The sequence below is a fragment of the Leptosomus discolor genome, chromosome Z, assembly GCF_034619465.1.
Source record: "Leptosomus discolor isolate bLepDis1 chromosome Z, bLepDis1.hap2, whole genome shotgun sequence".
Taxonomy (NCBI): Eukaryota; Metazoa; Chordata; class Aves; order Leptosomiformes; family Leptosomidae; genus Leptosomus; species Leptosomus discolor.
Window position 1 is genome coordinate 15,345,834 of NC_141419.1, and position 17,275 is coordinate 15,363,108.

At 40.8% G+C, this 17,275-nt stretch overlaps 1 protein-coding gene across 1 annotated transcript; it reads right to left on the reverse strand.

Annotated features, from left to right (window-relative positions):
- Window positions 1–1,130: 1,130 nt before the first annotated feature.
- On the reverse strand, window positions 1,131–16,277 carry LOC104344014 (V-type proton ATPase subunit S1-like protein). Its single transcript, XM_086480365.1, has 7 exons — window positions 16,183–16,277; window positions 10,450–10,490; window positions 9,565–9,626; window positions 7,587–7,828; window positions 3,669–3,719; window positions 2,657–2,900; window positions 1,131–1,433 (listed from the first exon to the last, which is right to left on the reverse strand). Exons 1-7 carry the CDS (start codon window positions 16,275–16,277, stop codon window positions 1,131–1,133), a joined length of 1,038 nt encoding a protein of 345 aa, XP_086336491.1.
- Between the last annotated feature and the right edge of the window lie 998 nt (window positions 16,278–17,275).

Here is a 17,275-nt window from a genome sequence, read left to right on the forward strand (position 1 = left end):
TCTAAAATAAAAAGGCATTTGTTTACTGAAACTGGTTTTGCAGAAGGTTTTCTGACATGCTGAGCTTTGTATTACTTGTGACCTTAAAGCACTACAGTTAGTACATTATTGCATCCTTCCTTGCTAGAAATCAGGGTCAAATTACAGGCTAATTTGGATTTCCCAAACTTTGACTCTAACAGAAGAAAGGATGAGTGGGAAGACAGTATCGTAAACACTCAGAACGAGAAGCGAAAATTATATCACAGTATCCAGTATTGTTTTCACTGCTGAGGAGCTTCCACCACTTCGTATATTTTTTTTTTTTTCAACTATAGCACTGGCTATCTCCGTTCAGGTAAAATGCCCGAGGGAGACTGATGGGATTTGATAGAAAAGAAATTAACCTAGAATTACAGGGTATAATGCTCATAATCCGTCTTTTGGCGTGGAGTTGAGCAGGGAAGTTAAGGGTAAGCCTTTGACCAGATGTCTACTGTTCTCCCCCTAGATCCTTACAGTAAGCCTCCAGTTTAGACAGAGAAAAGTATCAAAACGCTGCTGTACTGGAGCCATCGCTATTTCATCAGTGTAGTCCATTACACACAGCTTATATGGCTCTGAAGACTCCAAAGGAAAAAAAGGAATTTATGAGGACAAACAGCAGAGGACGTAATTTGGAAAATAAAATAAAACATATACTGAGAAAGGAACAGATGCTATTTTGTCACAACACAGAGCAGGGTGGATGAAGCAAATACAAAACCAGGAAAAATCTTGCCTTCTGAAAGAATAAGCAAAGAGCAATTTTTTTAAAATTTTTTGTATTTTTATTTAATTTCAAAGGCTCCATTATTGATTCTTTCTTCAGGGCTTGGTAAGATGGCTGAAAGGATATGCATTTTGGTTTTGTACTACAGGAATAGACTCCCATCACACAAAATCTCTTACTCACAAGGGAATTTTTTCTCTCTCATCTTGTTTCCCAAGGCATCTTTGAGATGGTTATCAATAAATAACAGGCAATAACTCACTAAACAGTCTGTCACCTACTTTTCCTTTCATCAGTTGCTGAAAAATCTGCATAAACTACATACGACAGTGCCAGCAAAAGACAATACCACTTGTTTCACTGAGACAGATGCATACTGCTAAATATAGATTTTACAGAACTGTTGGTTTCTAAGTTCATAGGACTCATTTCCACCGCTTCTCAGTGGCTCCTTCTCATCCCCCATGTCATTGTCTTTCATTTGTGCAAAATAGGCAGGAGAAGCTTTGCATTCATAGTGCCTGTCAAGAGATTTCAGGTGGATTAACATATGAAGAGCATAGGCAAGAACCAGAAGCAGAATCAGCGACATAACCAATCCCATAAGTATTGCTGGAGAGAAAAAGGATGCACAGTCTTTTGCATCGGCAAAGTGTCCTTCTTGAATGTTAAAACCTTGAATCTATAAAGAAAATAAAAGGGCTCATATTAATTTGCTGTCTTGGTTACAAACAACTTCATGAATTTGCTCCTGATGCCAGTAAGAATTTTTAATTTAATACCTGCTTATTGCTAAGTTGTATGTGTCAGTACTAGCTGGAGTTAACGATCAGAGTTTATCCAGGTCAGTCTTCTAGAAACTGCCAGTTATTCTAATCCCCTTCACTCTGCTGCCCAAAGGATTTGCAGTTGTGTTTTAAACAAAGTCTTCTACGATCACTCTTGATAGCCCAGTCATATTTAATTGCAAGCATGATACCTTTCAAGTTAACAGTGCATTTCCAGTATCATTTGTTGAAAATATCCAGAGTCTCTGTTTCAAACTGCATAAACTTCAACATGACAAACAAGGAAATATTCTCAATTGCCTATCCTAATATTAGATTTTTTTCACCAGATCTAAGCATGCAGTATATGGCAGCAAACCAGCTAAACTGCAGGAAGTTGCATTTAACTATGGCAAACACCAGTAAGTTTTAGTTGTGGCTTCAGATCTAACATGAAGTTTACCACATTGACATTCAGGGAGTTGACTTGTTTGCTTCACTAGATCAGTCCTTGGGCATTTATCACATGGTGAGAAAAGGGGGATCAACTTCCCCCAATCCCCTTTTTCAGCTCTTCATCCCGTATGACTTAGGTATTCAAAAGCAAGACATACCTAGTCCAGTCATCTTAAGCTTCCTTACTGTCAAATGCAGAAAAATAGGCCCTTTCAGAAGATGATTAATCTCATCTTAAAATAAGGACTTAAGATGAGTCAGAGGAATTATCCACCGGCTTTAGAGGCAGACTGGGGTGACCATAATCAGGGCACAAGGTTAAAATTACCAGGCATCAAAAGTTAAGGGAAATGAATCCCATACTTGGTGACTGATGGTGCTATTGATGCTGGGTTTGAGAGCCCAGCTCAGAGAGATGTAACACTGAAAGTTAAATTCAGTCCCCATGCTAAATGCAAACCCAGGCAAGAGACTACAGTAAATCTATATAGCCCTTCATTTCCCTTGACAGGAAGATAAGTATAATAATTTAAGTCTTCATTTCTATTCAATTTCTATTTCAAGTTCCATGGAGATCCTGCAAACTGTACATGGAAGGTCATTACACTTTCTTGGCAGTGAAGTGCAAAATTCCCCATCAGTCTACCTATGGGATCCATTCGGCTTAATTCCATGACATTACCTGGAAATCAGTAAAAGTGACTTCCCAAAGCTTTGAAAGATCATTTGCAGAGCTGGGTATGAGGAGTGCATCATATCTCTGCAAACTGCTCACATGTTCACAGTGGTAGGAGTAACTTGAGGGTGCGTATATTCTGGTTGCATTAAACGTCGCTTGTATGGAGTGGTTGTAAAGAAGCTGCAGTCTGTGTAAACGGAACCAGTTCTGAACAGACAGCTGGTAATAGCTCGTTGTTAATAAGAATCTGAAAATGTTGTATGGGAAGAAAGATGAGTAAGAAAACAAGTCTAAGAGTTGTAACTATTAAATTCACACGTTGAACAGCCTTAGAAGACACACTAGTATCACCAGAGTTTCACCCACTTATATCAGTGTGAGTTCTAGTTCCTTCTACTGAGTCTAGAAAGTGATTTGAGCTTCTTCATTGCTGCAGCTTCCACACAGTGACAGGAAATGGAGCTTCTCCTCCAAACAGTGAGAGGAAATGCAAGGGATTCTTCCTAAATGACTGAGAAAAATCCCTATGCAACATTGTACATCCATTCAAGATACAGAAAACTATTTATCAAGAAATGTTTTCTCCTTCAATTGCCAAGAAGTGAACATAAAGTAGGTCATAGTCTGATGCTTGAATAGCCCACACTATCAGTTCTTGCGGCAAAATTCCAAGACAAAATTGTGGCTAATTAGCAAGGTTTAACAAAAATCTTAGACATGGGAAGATTCTGTTCAAAAGAGACGAACCGAACCTTTCTCGTGAATAAAAAAGTCAACATCGAAGAAGAAATGCCTTAATAAAATATAGCAGACCTTGTTTGTAAAATGACAGACCTATTAAAAGCAGATGATTAAACAATCAACAGTTCTACCACCTTATTTTTGCTTACATAAACTCTCCCAAAACAAATTGCACAAGCAACTGCATAACAATGGAGATTAACATGCAATATTTTCTTTATCATCTTTATCTTTTCTTTAAATATCTAATATTTTCTTTATCATATAAACTTACCTAATAACAAGTCCCTTTAGATTGCCAATGTCACCAAACTTCAGAGAAAGCCTAGGTCAAAAAGCAAGTAACATTAGGCTACATAAAAACTTCAGAAATCTTAAGAGAAAAGAGCAGCACAAAAGATTAAGCACAGTTATACATGGAGCCTTTTGCTCAGCACACCTTTGAAGAACTGAAAGGACTATATCTTCCTCAAGCAAAATCCCGTAGTTCAGCATCAATTTGAGCGAGGCTGGAAAGAACAGAACTGCATGCTCAACTTTCAACACATTTCAATCCCACTGCTTCCAACATCAGTTGACAATTAGGTTAACTCGATCTGTCTTCTCCTTCGCAAGCCATGGTATCTTAGTCATGAATCACTTCTGTTTGTCATTAGAAAGTGTAAACAGCCACCTTATTCTCATATTTTTAGATACTAGAGCTAACAAATGCAGATGACATTTACGTTCAAATTTCACACATGTGCATCACTAGAGCAATATAAACACACTGACTGTGAGGTAGCCTGGCAGGTTAGCTGTACACTACTGCCTACTCTGCTGGCCTTCTACTATTTCTGGAATTAATGCATTGTAGCACTGCATGATTGAGTGGCATACCGTTTTTTAGCTTAACAATAATATTTTGCCTCTTAAAATATGCACAATAGATTCTGAGTGCCGACGTAACGTTTTCAGACTAAGCTAGAGACAAAATATAGTGAAACCACGCAGTATCTGAAAGACTGACAAACCTAAAGTTGAAAGAAAACAAACAAACAAACAACAAATACCAGCTAGCCCTATGATATCATACAAAATCTAGACTTTTTCTTGTACCTTGACTAACACCGGTCCAACAAGCCATGATGCTATCCCTTGCTTTAATACAACGGGAAATCATAGATGGTTGAGGATTAGACAAAGGCAAATACGGCATTCAATTCAGCGGCATAATCCAGAATTCGGTGCATAAAAAAAAAATCCCACAGGTTGGATTATTATATTCATCTAGCAAATGCATGTGTGTTCAGTGTCAAACATTTTTTCCTGGCTCCAGCTACTTTGCATTGATTAGACAGTAAAAACCAGCTTTAATGCTGGCCTAAAGCCACAACAGAGTACTGTCTGAACAAAGAAGGCTGAAGAAGGGAGCAGTTTAAGGGACTTTTCTAGGGTGAGAAAAACTGGGCAATGCATCATGTGAGCACTCAGCCATCCACTGGCATAATTTAGGTCAATCCTTAAACTTGAGACTACAGAGCAACATTCAAGCCAGTTTTTCCCTTTCTTCTCTGCTACAGTCAAATGCAAGCTGACTGAAAATCTAACACGAGACATGTATTTGGCAATTACGCTGAGTCTAATCCTGATTGATGAGCCCAGATTATCCATTTTCCTACCCACAGAGCATGATTTCTAGACACAGGGACCTCGGTCAGTACTTAGATGCTGTCAGTGGCAATGAATGAATGGATACTTGAAACATACAGTTTCTAATGCCTTGATACTTGTAATCTAGCAGAGATGCCACAGGTCTGTTCATGCAATCTGTAACATGATCTGACAAATGCCTCCTAGCAAAAGCTCAGAATAAGCCAGGCCTTTCCTGGTTAGGATAATAGAGCACACTCAAAGGGCAGGAGTCAGTGGGACTAGTATTTCTCAGTGTATCCTAAATAAGCAAAGTATAGAACATGCAAGAAAGCATAACTGTTGGGAATGGGCAGCATTTCCCCTCTCTCTCCACAGAACAGAGGAGAAAAGGCTCAGTAGCAACAGTATATCTCTTGACCCCAGCAAAAAAATGCCAGCCGAAGCTTCAAACTAAGCATCAGGGTCCTGCCTGCCTTTAGCAGCTCTGTCCCTAGTTCAAGGCTACTCAGAAAACTATGGGAAAAACATAGAGAAAGATCAGAAGGCATGGCAGATAAGATGGCTGTGGACCCACAGATTTTGAGATCAAACCTCAAATATGATGAAACACTGATAAAAAGGCATGTCAAGGGTATGCTGTAGAGTAGTTCTGCTTCCTGACTTTTCTCGCAGCTTTTTAATGAATAATGTGGTTTATAAATTCCAAAATACCTTCCAACATAATGCATCAAGCAGAATATACATCCCTGTGGCGGGTTGACCCCAGCCAGCAGCTAAGACCCATGCAGCCACTCAGTCACTCTTCCCCCTCCACCCCGCAGCAGGACAGGGGAGAGAATAGGAAAAGACAGAGAATTCATTAGGTCAAGATAAGAGTTTGATAAGTGAAGGAAAGAGGGAATAAAAAAAAAACCCCACAAAGTTTTGCAAGGGCAAACACTGACCCTCTCCCACAAGCAGACTGATGCCCAGCAAATCTCTGAGCAACGGCCACCCTGGAAGACAGAGCCCCTACCCACTTCTTCATCCTCTACCCCAGTTTTTACTGCTGAGCATGATGTTGTATGACAGGGAATACAGCACTGGACAACTTGGGTCAGCTGTTGAGGCATCGTCCCCTTCCAGCCTCTTGCCAATCTCAGCCTACTCACTGTGAGGGGAGAGTGACAGAGAAAGCCTGGATGCTGTGCAATCACTGCTCAGCAAGAGTCAAAACACTAGGGTGTTATCAACACTGTTTTAGCCACAAACACAAAACACAAGAGAATTGTGGCCCTCCCAGCCAGAGCCAGGACAAGTCCTAATTTCTTATAACGCTGTATTTACAGAATGAGGCATCCACTACTGTAACCAGACTAGAGAGGTACCTGTGACAGACAGGTAGGCAGAATAGCCTGCTCAAATCTAACAGTCTTCAAGCAGCAAGTCCAGTAGGAGTCTGCTGTCCACCACTACACTGTCTTATTTTTCAAGCCTTTTGAACAACTATAAAACTATACTTCATGATTTGAAATTTCCTTACTTTTGCATGAGCATATTTTCTATGTAGGTTACAATTGCTATTAGTAAGACTTGAGATTATTTCTGAATTGCAGACCAGAAAAGAAGTGTTTATAAGTTATTACTTTTTATTTTTAAAATAATATTATTCCATTCTCTACCTCTGCCTGTCAAAACATAGTGCTGCATTAGTTCACAAGCTGATGAAGTAAAATTCAGGTTGCCTTGTTGAATACTATGATACTACAGGCAAAAAACCTGGCTTCTTTTTCAATTGTACTTTTAGTTTTCTTGTAACCTCACCAAAATTTCTGTGCACCTTGGGTTATCCTTCACAGATGTACAATCACAAAGAGGTAACACCTGCTTTCTGTGGAAACATCTGTAGATGTACAGTTGTATTAGGAGTTAAATGAAACTGCTGGCTTTGGTCATGTTACTTTTATCGTTGTGTGTCATTACAGATTTAAACACCATTTATGGGGTAGACTCAGTGATCATGTTCTGCACATGCCCAGTCAGGTATTCACCTCCTAATTTTTAGACTCTTGCCTACCAGAGTGGAATCGATGACCTGGTATTAGACATGAAGCCAGCCAGCACACTTGGGGATGTAAATATACATCTGCATCTTGTACCAATGCTTTACATTATTGCTGGCACACTTCCTACAAAGGGGTAAGTAGTTATGCACAGAGAGCCCCTAAGCCCCCCTATTCAGCGTAGGATCCACTATCCAATCTCGCAAGCAGCTATGTAAAACAGTTGGCGACTAAAGATATCGACAGCTTCAGCCTCATAGGCACTAAGAGCAAAATTGGCTGGCTACAAGGATTGACTACACCACTGCAAGAGATGAAGACAGCCATGTACATCTATGTGCCTCATGAAAGACTAGTCTGAAGGAATATAACCCGTGCTGCTGTCAGGACTTTATAGGAAGAAGCTTGACCCTGCGGCCCTACACTACATAATAAAGGTCTATTTCCTTCAGTACATATTTACTAGACTTGTTATCTGGTACTAGTTCCATTGGCAGAGTAGAATGCCACCTTACATTGCGTTGTCTTCACTGCAGTTTGAATCTCCAACATCCACTGTTGCATGGACACCAAATGTTTTCTCTGTCAAATCCAGCTGTGTGTGGTTTTCAAACTTAATCATGATCCTTTTGGCCCAGAAGAGAATGCAGGGGATTCCATTAACTGTCACATTGAGAGGGCTGTAGTGGCTGTGGGTGAACGGCCTCCAGGATGCCTTTTCCCACTGTCCTCTCCTGCTCCAGTTGTAGCTGACAACCTGATTGACCACATAAAAGATCAGTATCAGAAGATGTATATTTCGCATGGAGCTACTCTCCATCCTACCAGAACAAATGAGGCCAGCACTTGGAGAGCATCTGTGGAGCCAGTTCTCAGCTGCAGCCACAATGAACTGAAGAAGCAGAGAAATCTCTGGCTAACCCCTTCCCACCATGGGAATGGCACCATACAGACCTCTATCTCCGGCACAACTGGCCAGAGAGCCAATATAAGTTTTATTTATTCTACAAGGGTAGTATCACTGGGGCAAACCACATCTCACGTCACCACAGTGTACAGCTGCCCAATATAAAAAGTTGAAGGAAAGCTAGAAACACAAGGTGTTTACCCCAGCAGAAGACTCTCTAGGACACCTGCTGTAAGAATTACTTCAGCATACTAAAGAGGACTCAGCTTAGGCCAAGGACACAGGCTACCACGCTGAAAGCACACAAGGCAGCTGTCCAGGTGAAATAAATGTCCGAGTCTACATCTACCTGCAGACAGCTTGGCTCCCAATGACTTTAAAATTGCAAAAATGCCTGCTGCAGAACAGGATGGCTCAAATATTGATCTCTGCCATTACAAAATCAGTTGTTCACAAGATTAAAACCTGGGGACTGTATCTTCCATGTCATCTCTAGACATTAGAAAAATGTTACCCCTTCTAAGTCAAATTTCATAGCAAAAGGAAGACAATTTGGCTGTCAGGCAATGCAATTTGAGACAGTGACTTAGGGCTCGGAAAGGACTTCAAAATTTAACTGTCATTTCCATATTTCAAAATAAAATTTCCAGACACCAGTTCTTTTCCATCTACACATATATCCTATCTGAATATGATAATGTATACAACATCTGCATGGCTGGTTTGCATGTCATATGATTAAGCAAGTTCAAATCATGTACAAACTAGAGAGGTGTTCAGAGTCCCAGTCATAACAGCACCTTACCAGGCTCCAGAAGGGACGCAGTTAAGCCCCAAAGCTTTGTCTTCGCTTAAAGAGAGATTTTGTTTGTCTATTTGCTGTTCAGATTAGCCAATCATGTCTCCCAACTCAGACCCTGAAAGACTCCTTTTGACACTTGACCTTAAATATGGCACAAGACTGCTTTATGATTAAAATTAGTAAGTACTCACAGCAACCAGCTGAAAGCAAGGCAAGTTCATGGTCAGAAAACATGATGCAACAGCCAGCAAGAAAATGTTGACTATGACTGTCACTTGTATAAATGACAAGGCTGTCTTCTCAGAAGTAAAGATGAGAGAGATTGAAACAACAGATTATTTACATTAGATTGCACCACTTGCAAAGATTTTGGTAAGGCAGCCTCTTATGCTCTGCTTTTGACAAGATCTACTGACTGGACTCAGGAAAAACTCCCACAAAATTTAAGCAATCTGCAGTTTTGCTTCACCAATTCTTTTAGTTCCAAGTGATCTAAGCAAAATACTGGCCACAGCAATCAAATGGCATCAGACAGAATATGGACAATAGGATTTGGTTCTTTCAGTAACACCCTGTGCTCAAACCCACTGCCAGTCAGCACCAGCAACGGCAACAGAAGTTTCACTTCACTTCGCAGAAAAGCAAAATTTATCTAGTGAATTGGTACCACATCACAATGATTTAGACAGTTTTGTTGAATTGTATTACTTAATTCAATAATGCAAATTAAAAGATCTCAATGTGCTATGAAAAAACTTTACAGATCCAGTCCTTCAAACATTACCTGTGTAATTGCCACTTGATTTACATTAAATTTTGGCTTCACGCCACCATCAAAATGTCGACCTGCAGAAGAAAGTGTGTTACTAGCCTACAAAAAAAAATCCAATCATTTATAAAAGCATAATCTTGCACGTTCTTATGCAAACAATAATTATCCCTGCATGGAATCTGTATTTCAGAATACCTGATTTTGTTTTGGAAAATATTTATCTTAGTGCAAATATTGCCTTCAATACATGCATCTTCTAGTTTACTTTACCTTACTTGAACAACAAGGTTCCTCTTCTTTTCATTGAACGTCTTGCCACACTTACTGGGAAAAACTCCAGCATCCAAAAATTACAGGATTCAGCCCATACATGTATTCATTCATCCCAAACACACTTAACAAACACTTCTTCTTTCTTCATACAGCAAACTCTGTCGTCAAAGGGTGTGTGTTGAATTGCATGGCAAAAGCATGCTAACTACGGGTGGGAATTTCTTTCCCTGCACTGGCCACAGATGGGAAGCTGTGACAAATAAGCTGATGGCCCAACTGCTTGCCTGGACAGTGAAGTTTCACAGATGACAGATCATTTCATGGACACTCTCACAGCTCCATCCTTCAAACATTCAACTCTTTTAATTTGGTTTAAAAAAAAAAAAAAAGTCAATGCTTTCTTCCACATTCTCATTTTATCTGAGAGTCAGTCAGTGAATGATTATTTTAACCAGATAAAGCCTTTAAAGAGTATTTGTTAAAAAGGGATATGCTTTAACAAAATGTTTGACAGAAGAGCCACTAATGCCAATAGAAGTAACATCTTGGAATGAAGATCTTTTACAGCTGCACTAGCAGAGCCAATATCCAGGCATTCAGCCCACTGAAAAAGAAGAGCCTTACCATTTCTTTGCAGAGAATCTTGATCTGAAAACACATGTGAACTAGAAGAGAGGAGAAAAATATTTACTGTACAGCATCTGGATTTAAAGTCTGCAGCAAGTTTACTGGGGAGAGTTCCCACTCCTGCTTCATTCAATAAAACATTCAAAAGGTAACTCAGATCCTTGGCTGGTTAATGTCACAGGAACTGGGCAAATTAATCCCAAAGCCAGTGTACTCAGGATAAAAATGAATTTTCAGAGATTCCTCAGGTGGATCAGCCTGCCAGGCTTTCCCATATCATTGACTAAAGACTTCATTACTCCTCTTGTCCCTTTCCATGGGACATCAGTTTTGGGTTAGCCAGTTCCAGGTCACAAGCAGGGGAACACATGGACAGTGCTACACCACCCTCAGCCCCCAGTGAGGATCAGAAGCAACGCATTGAATTCCTCCAAGATAGAGCAAATACACTGTACTAGTATGCATTAAGCCCAGATTTACAGCCATCTAAAGACAGCTCCTGAATGGTTCCAAGCAATCCCAAATCCCATTGAAGCACATCTCAAGTGACAACTACCAGGCTCATTAAATTTTCAGCCTTTGATTTTCTTCTTTGGTATAATTTAGGTATAACTCTTCAGCTGGTGTAAGTATAATCTACACCCTGCACTACTTCTGTCACACAGTGCCTTTCAGGGGGTAAGCCATGGTGGGGCCAGACCTGCCTCACAGCCACTACACGGAAATATTCTTTCATCTTCTTTTCCTGCCTTATTTCTTACCGCCTTTCCAACCCACCACAAAAGCAAAACAGTTGAAAAGATATACACAAAGACCAGCACATAAGGACTAGGAATAAAAGCAGTTTTCAATATTTATGTATAAACTGTACCATAAGGTATTTGAATTGCAGAGTCAAGCCTTGGCCTCACTGGAAAGCCCATGAACAGCTGGGTGAACCCACTCCCCAGTGGACTCCCTGGGAAGGGGGATCTGTGTTACCCACCAGCATGTACTGCAGGAGTGATCCCAACGTAATTTCCATCATGGCATCCTTAATGGCAGATAAATATGAGTCCGAACAACATAACGCTGAGAAACGTGGGACAGTTTAGAGCCTGCCCTGCTTGCTGCCATGCCCTTGCGCCTCTGGCAGTCAGGGAGTTTGCTCACATTGAACCTGGCTTGTCTGAAACCCACGGCAATGTCACCACCTTCAGCAAAGCCCAGATTTCACATGCAATGTCTTATTTACACTTGAGGTTTGGGAGGGCAGCAGGCTCCTTCTGATCAGTGTCTCTCCAGCGAGAATGTCCTTTTGCAGGCATCCTCTCTGCGGCCACAAATAGATCTCTCGGGTCCCCTTGCAAACTCCTCAAACCCAGAAGGCAAAACAGACAAAAGTGAAGTGGAGTCTCTATTCCAGCTTGTCACTTTGCTGCCAAACACCAGGTCTGACGAGCAGCTTTGCTCCAGACCATCAGGCAGGCTGCTCAGTCCCTTCAGCAACCAGGGCAATAAAGCAGAAGACAGTTTCCAGAGAAATTGTAACACAGCACAAAAAGAGAGCTAGGCTCTGCGGAACCACAGCAGCAACTGTGATCTGAGCTGAAAAAAACCTTAAAAAGATCTTATGTTCAAAAAAGCTCAACGTTTAAAATCCATCTGTCAGTTTTATTCACATATCGCGAGACCAACTCTCTCCTCAGCTGTAGGTGCTAAATCCCAGTGACTCCAAGGGGGCTGTGCACTTTCAGAGTGGATCCCACTTTCTCCGACTGCCCTTTGAGTGCCAGGCTAGGCTGAGGTCTCCAAGCTGCTCGAAGGTCTCATGCCAACAGCAAGCAGCCTTCAGAGATGGGTGGAAATAATCCTAATTTTGACAGACAGGTAACAAAAGACACAGCTAAAATGGACCAAATCCTTCTTCTCTTGCTCAGGCAAAACTCTCTCTTAGGTTGTTTAACGATTAGGAACATGGGTTTTGTGAGTTGATGCAGCCTTATTTTTCTTTTCTAGTCGTTTCATGACAGATTGTGCCTTCAGGCTGGAAAAGGCAATTTTGGGGCATTTTTTTTATGATAATAGCTACAAAAATGAGATACATCACAAGAAAATTGATGTAAATTATTTAGTTATACTAAGTTTAGTTATATTTAGTTGTATCTATATATATTTAGTTATGCTTAGTGATACTTTTAGCTCTTTCCTACCTACATAATTAAAAGCTCATAGCTCATTACTCCAGTTTGGAAATCACTGCTGTAGTGTGCAGACTAAAACATTGGGATGAGAGGAGACTGGCATAAAATTGTGTAATTCCTTTCATTCCCTCACCGGACTTGAAAGGTTTTTATGCTGTTCTGGGAAGAGGACAGGTTATTTTTGTTTTCATGACTGTCAATTTAAAAAAAAGAAATCATTACTTAGCTTTCCCTCTGGGTTAAGGCTAATACCATGGTCACACCAATTAAATCACCTTGAGGAATATTAATTGATAGGCAACACCAAGCCTTGAGGAGAGCATACCATGAATATATGACGCATACTCATTGCAAACGCCCTGTGCAGTTACATGGTGAGCAGAACGGTTGTAGCTGGCCTCCACGCAGCCCACGGGCACAAGTTGGGAGCTCATGACAATGCAGTTCAACTCCTCTACACCACATGTAAAACCCCAGCAATGTGCAGCCGTGCTGCTCCAGAAGAAATGTCAAGTTTCTGCTTTCAGCATGAAGATACTCAAACATAGATGAATGTGCACAGCTAGTGAAATATTTATGTTTTGATGAGGAACGCAGCAGAGAGAGTGACCCAGGAACCACCACTAAGTACCACAGTATGACAAATACGACCAGCCACATGGCAGGCACACTTGGGAGGCAGGCAGAGGCATGCAAGAGAAATAACCCTACCTAGGTACTCCTGTTCGTTACTCTGTTTATTAGCAAATGCTGGCTGCCTCCCTTCCTCCCGCACAGTACATGCTGCCCCACTACAGAAAGGCGAGGGAAAGCCATCATGGTAAGGCCTGTAGTCTTTGCTTTGCCCTACTATGGCCAGAGTGCTACGGCACAGACAGTCTATCAGCGGTGTAAGGCAAGGATCACCTCTCCCTTTCTGAGCAAGCACAAGCTGATGTTGATGTTATTGGCTCTGTCAGCTGCCTTTGACACTCATAACCCTGAGGTATCACTGAAGTGTGTGATTCATGACAGGAACGGGTGGCCTTCAATAGCCATCCTCCTATCAAATCAGCAGCCTTTCCAAACAAAAGGCAAGCTGGGGAATTCACAGGCGATCTCTGGCAGCAAAGCCCTCTTGCCCTCAGCTGGCACATGTTTCATTGAATAAAAAACATTGAAAGAAAAACCACAACAATAACAACACATTAAAAATATGTATTCCGGTTTGTGTATAAAAATGTTAATTACACCTTTAAGAGACAGGAAAGTGGCTAGCACTAAAGCCATCTTCTCCACTGCCTGCAAAACTATCAGCAAACAGTGACAGCAAATCATTTTTAGCACACTGAATTAAAGGCTAGACTTTTAAATTTATCTTTTTTTTCCAGCCACTCTATCCTAAAACTTCAATTCAGTTGCACGCATGGATATGTTTTGTTGACTAATATTTTTCCTTACGAATTCATAATTAACTAGCCCAGATACACCCAGACATGTATGTTGTATGTTGAATTTACCAGACCAAGTATGTCAGGAACCCACATGAAATTGGATTAGCCCTAATACAAAGCACTGGGATGACTAATCACTATGTAAAACCCAATTAAATAAGATTATAAGTATAAAGAAGTGTAAATTCCTTCTTATCAGATGACTTTATCCATCTGCATAAGACAACCAAGTCTGGCTTGTTTGTCTGAAAAAGTTCATATAGATTCCAGCACTTGAAGACTTTCAGGTGAGCAGTCTTTCGTCCACTGAAACAAGACATGTGAATAAGCCTGGCACTCAACAGCGACCGAGTGTGGAGGCCACAGACAGTTTTCATGCCATCGGGTTAAAGGAAGCCATATTCACACCGCCTTTTACTCTTCATATTGCTGCTCTGGTGAACTACACCAGACAGCAAAACGTACCCTACTGCAGTATTTTGATAACTCCAGAATTATCATTCTAATACTAATATTGTCTAGCTGCAGAATACCTCTCTGGCTGCTGAACTAGTTTCAATTAATTTATGTAGCATTTAATTGGAAAATAACATGTGAACCTTCAAACACACTAAAAACAAAGTTATGACGAAAGGTGACGAATGCCTGCTGAGCACCTGTAGCAATGAATTGCTTGTAGTTTCAGGGACATTGGTCACAAGTAACTTAAATGAATTTATTAAAATTATAAATATATAAGCCTGGAAGTCCAGTTTCAGGGCAACAACTAGCTCCTTCTAAGAAACATCCTAACAAAAAATGTTATTGAATTTTAAGTGTATCTATTTAAGTTCTATCATTAAGAAATACCTACAAAGCCCATGACTTAGAGTTTTTAAATTTTAAGTATTCTGTGTCATATTCTGATAGCCTCATGTGTGATTTGACACAGGGAGATAGATTTACATAATTATTTTACAGTGTACTGAGTACCAGGGTTTGACCTGCACTTTAATGGATGTCCAGTAAGAACTGGATCAGAACAAGATACTCAAGCTTTAATTTTTAATATAAAAAAGAGAAACCGAGCTCATAGAACTTCTAGCAGATTAACGCTGTGCAGGCACAATCAAACCTCCACCAAATGCAAAGGCAAAATCCCCATTCAATTCACTGGCATCAGGATCACAACTGCCATTTCTTAATATTTATTGCAATAAAGTTCATGTAACGCTCCACTGCTTGCTCTCTCTCAGATTCTGATCTGATTGCAAAAAAGTGCAATTATGCTAAGAAGACACTAACAAATCTGAAAACTGGCAGAGGAGAACAGCAAGTAAGCTATTTAAATGAAAACATATTGCAGTATTTATCAGTAACTGACTACCAGATCTCTTAATACAAGCTTAAGCAAATCACCACATGTCTTTCTTGCCTTAAATGCACAGATTTTACTGCCAGCTGTGACCTTCATCAGCATATTTGATCTGTCTGTTATTAGTGACTTTGGGGCATGATTCAACTAACACAGTTTAGGCTGGTTTCACTTTTGTAATGCTTGGCTCTAGAAAGTCCTCTTTTTCCCCTGCTATGATTTGGGCTTCCTATTTATACTTCATTAGAGAATGAAATAGCACTATAAACAACAATAAATCCAAATCTCTAGTAATTTCCAAGTTTAATACTGCTTTGCAACATTGAATTCATGCTTCAAATACTCATTCTACACAAGTAGAATATTTTAGCACCTATGTTTCTTGGAGCAGTTTTCACACCCTTGCTGTCACTCTATTTATAACTGGTTTTACACAGACCAGGGAAAGTCAGTGCGAGAGTCATTGAAATGTAATTAAATGTAAGACAGATGCCCAGAAAACACTCATTTGAAAACCATTTCTAGTACTGTTTCTAAATTTGTTTTAAAGTTGCATTTTTAATGCACTGTATGCTTCAAAATAATTAATTTCTATATTAGCCCCAGGTGTTTTCAAACCTGAAAAGAAAATTGAAACCACATCCTGACATTCTAAACTGTGATCGAATCCACTGCCACAGAGCACAAATGACCAAATTACAACATTTAAGACATGCGCTCAACTCCACCAGAACTGGTGGATATACACACAATTACTGACCTGCTGTCCTCTGTCGCAATCATTTGCTCCACAGACACTGTGAATCCCACATACAAAAGAAGGAGTAGGAAGCTAAGGGCAGCGTTTCCTTCCATTGAGAAGAGATCCAGTCCCTCCACACCCAGCACATCTGCTGCTCTGGTCCAGCGGGCAGCCGGCTGCCCGCGCTCTGCCCGGCAGCGTGACGGGCAGCAGGTCCAGCCAATTGGGGCGGGATTCGCCGCTCCATCACTGCACCGGTACCCACGGGAGACATTCTTCATGTGCTCAGATTTATTCTGACAGTGGACACCTACTGCTGGCATGTTCTGGCTTCCTTGTGAATTAAAGATTACACGTTCTGGGGAAATTGTACCAGGATGTGAGCTGTTTGCTAAGGAAAAAAAGAAATAAAATCAGATGGTCTCTCCAGGCTCTAAAATCACACAGAAGAGCACTTCCTATCTGTACTCAACCCTAACCCTAACAAAAGGTGAAGGTGCTGTTTTCAAACAGCTCTGAAATTTCTCCTTCCATGTGATAACCACAGAAAGAATTATATGCATCTTGAAGTTTTATAATAACTTCAGACTAATAGCATTATCCCCATTTTACAGATGTGAAAGCAGACACAGCAAGCTTAGAAGTCAAATATTTGGAAGGAGCTTCCTTCCTTTAGCACTAATTCAGTCTATGCGTGTCTGGCTTTCCGGCTCAACTGCTTTTACACTTAAGGTAACTCTAAGCCAGACCACAGAATTGCAGTGCCTGTGTTCCGGACTGTCAGACCAATACACCAAGGTGCACCACATCACTGTGAACACGGCAGGTTGGGTCTGGGACAGGTCATTCTCAAAAGACACATGGATCACAGGCACCTCTTCCACAGACCCTCTGTCCTCATCAGCCTTCTCAAAACATACATCAGCCGTGCTCGTGACAGCAAAGAAGAGGGCAAGCCAGGTGAGCTGACTCCTCAAATCCTGGGACCCACGTGCGTTCTTCACACATTGCTCACTACCTGCAGCTTGTATTCAAAGTGCCTACACAGGACCAGGAAAACTGAAATCAGGATACTTACTGGCAGACCACGAGCAACAACACTGCTCTGCAG

Bases quoted from the DNA above. Each gene is read 5' to 3' on its own strand.
- LOC104344014 (XM_086480365.1), bottom strand. From the start codon at position 16,277: ATGGAAGGAAACGCTGCCCTTAGCTTCCTACTCCTTCTTTTGTATGTG. The intron at 10,491-16,182 runs GTCAGTAATTGT...CCTCTCTTCTAG, and splicing joins ATTGCGACAGAGGACAGCAG to TTCACATGTGTTTTCAGATC. The intron at 9,627-10,449 runs GTAAGGCTCTTC...TTTCTTCTGCAG, and splicing joins AGATTCTCTGCAAAGAAATG to GTCGACATTTTGATGGTGGC.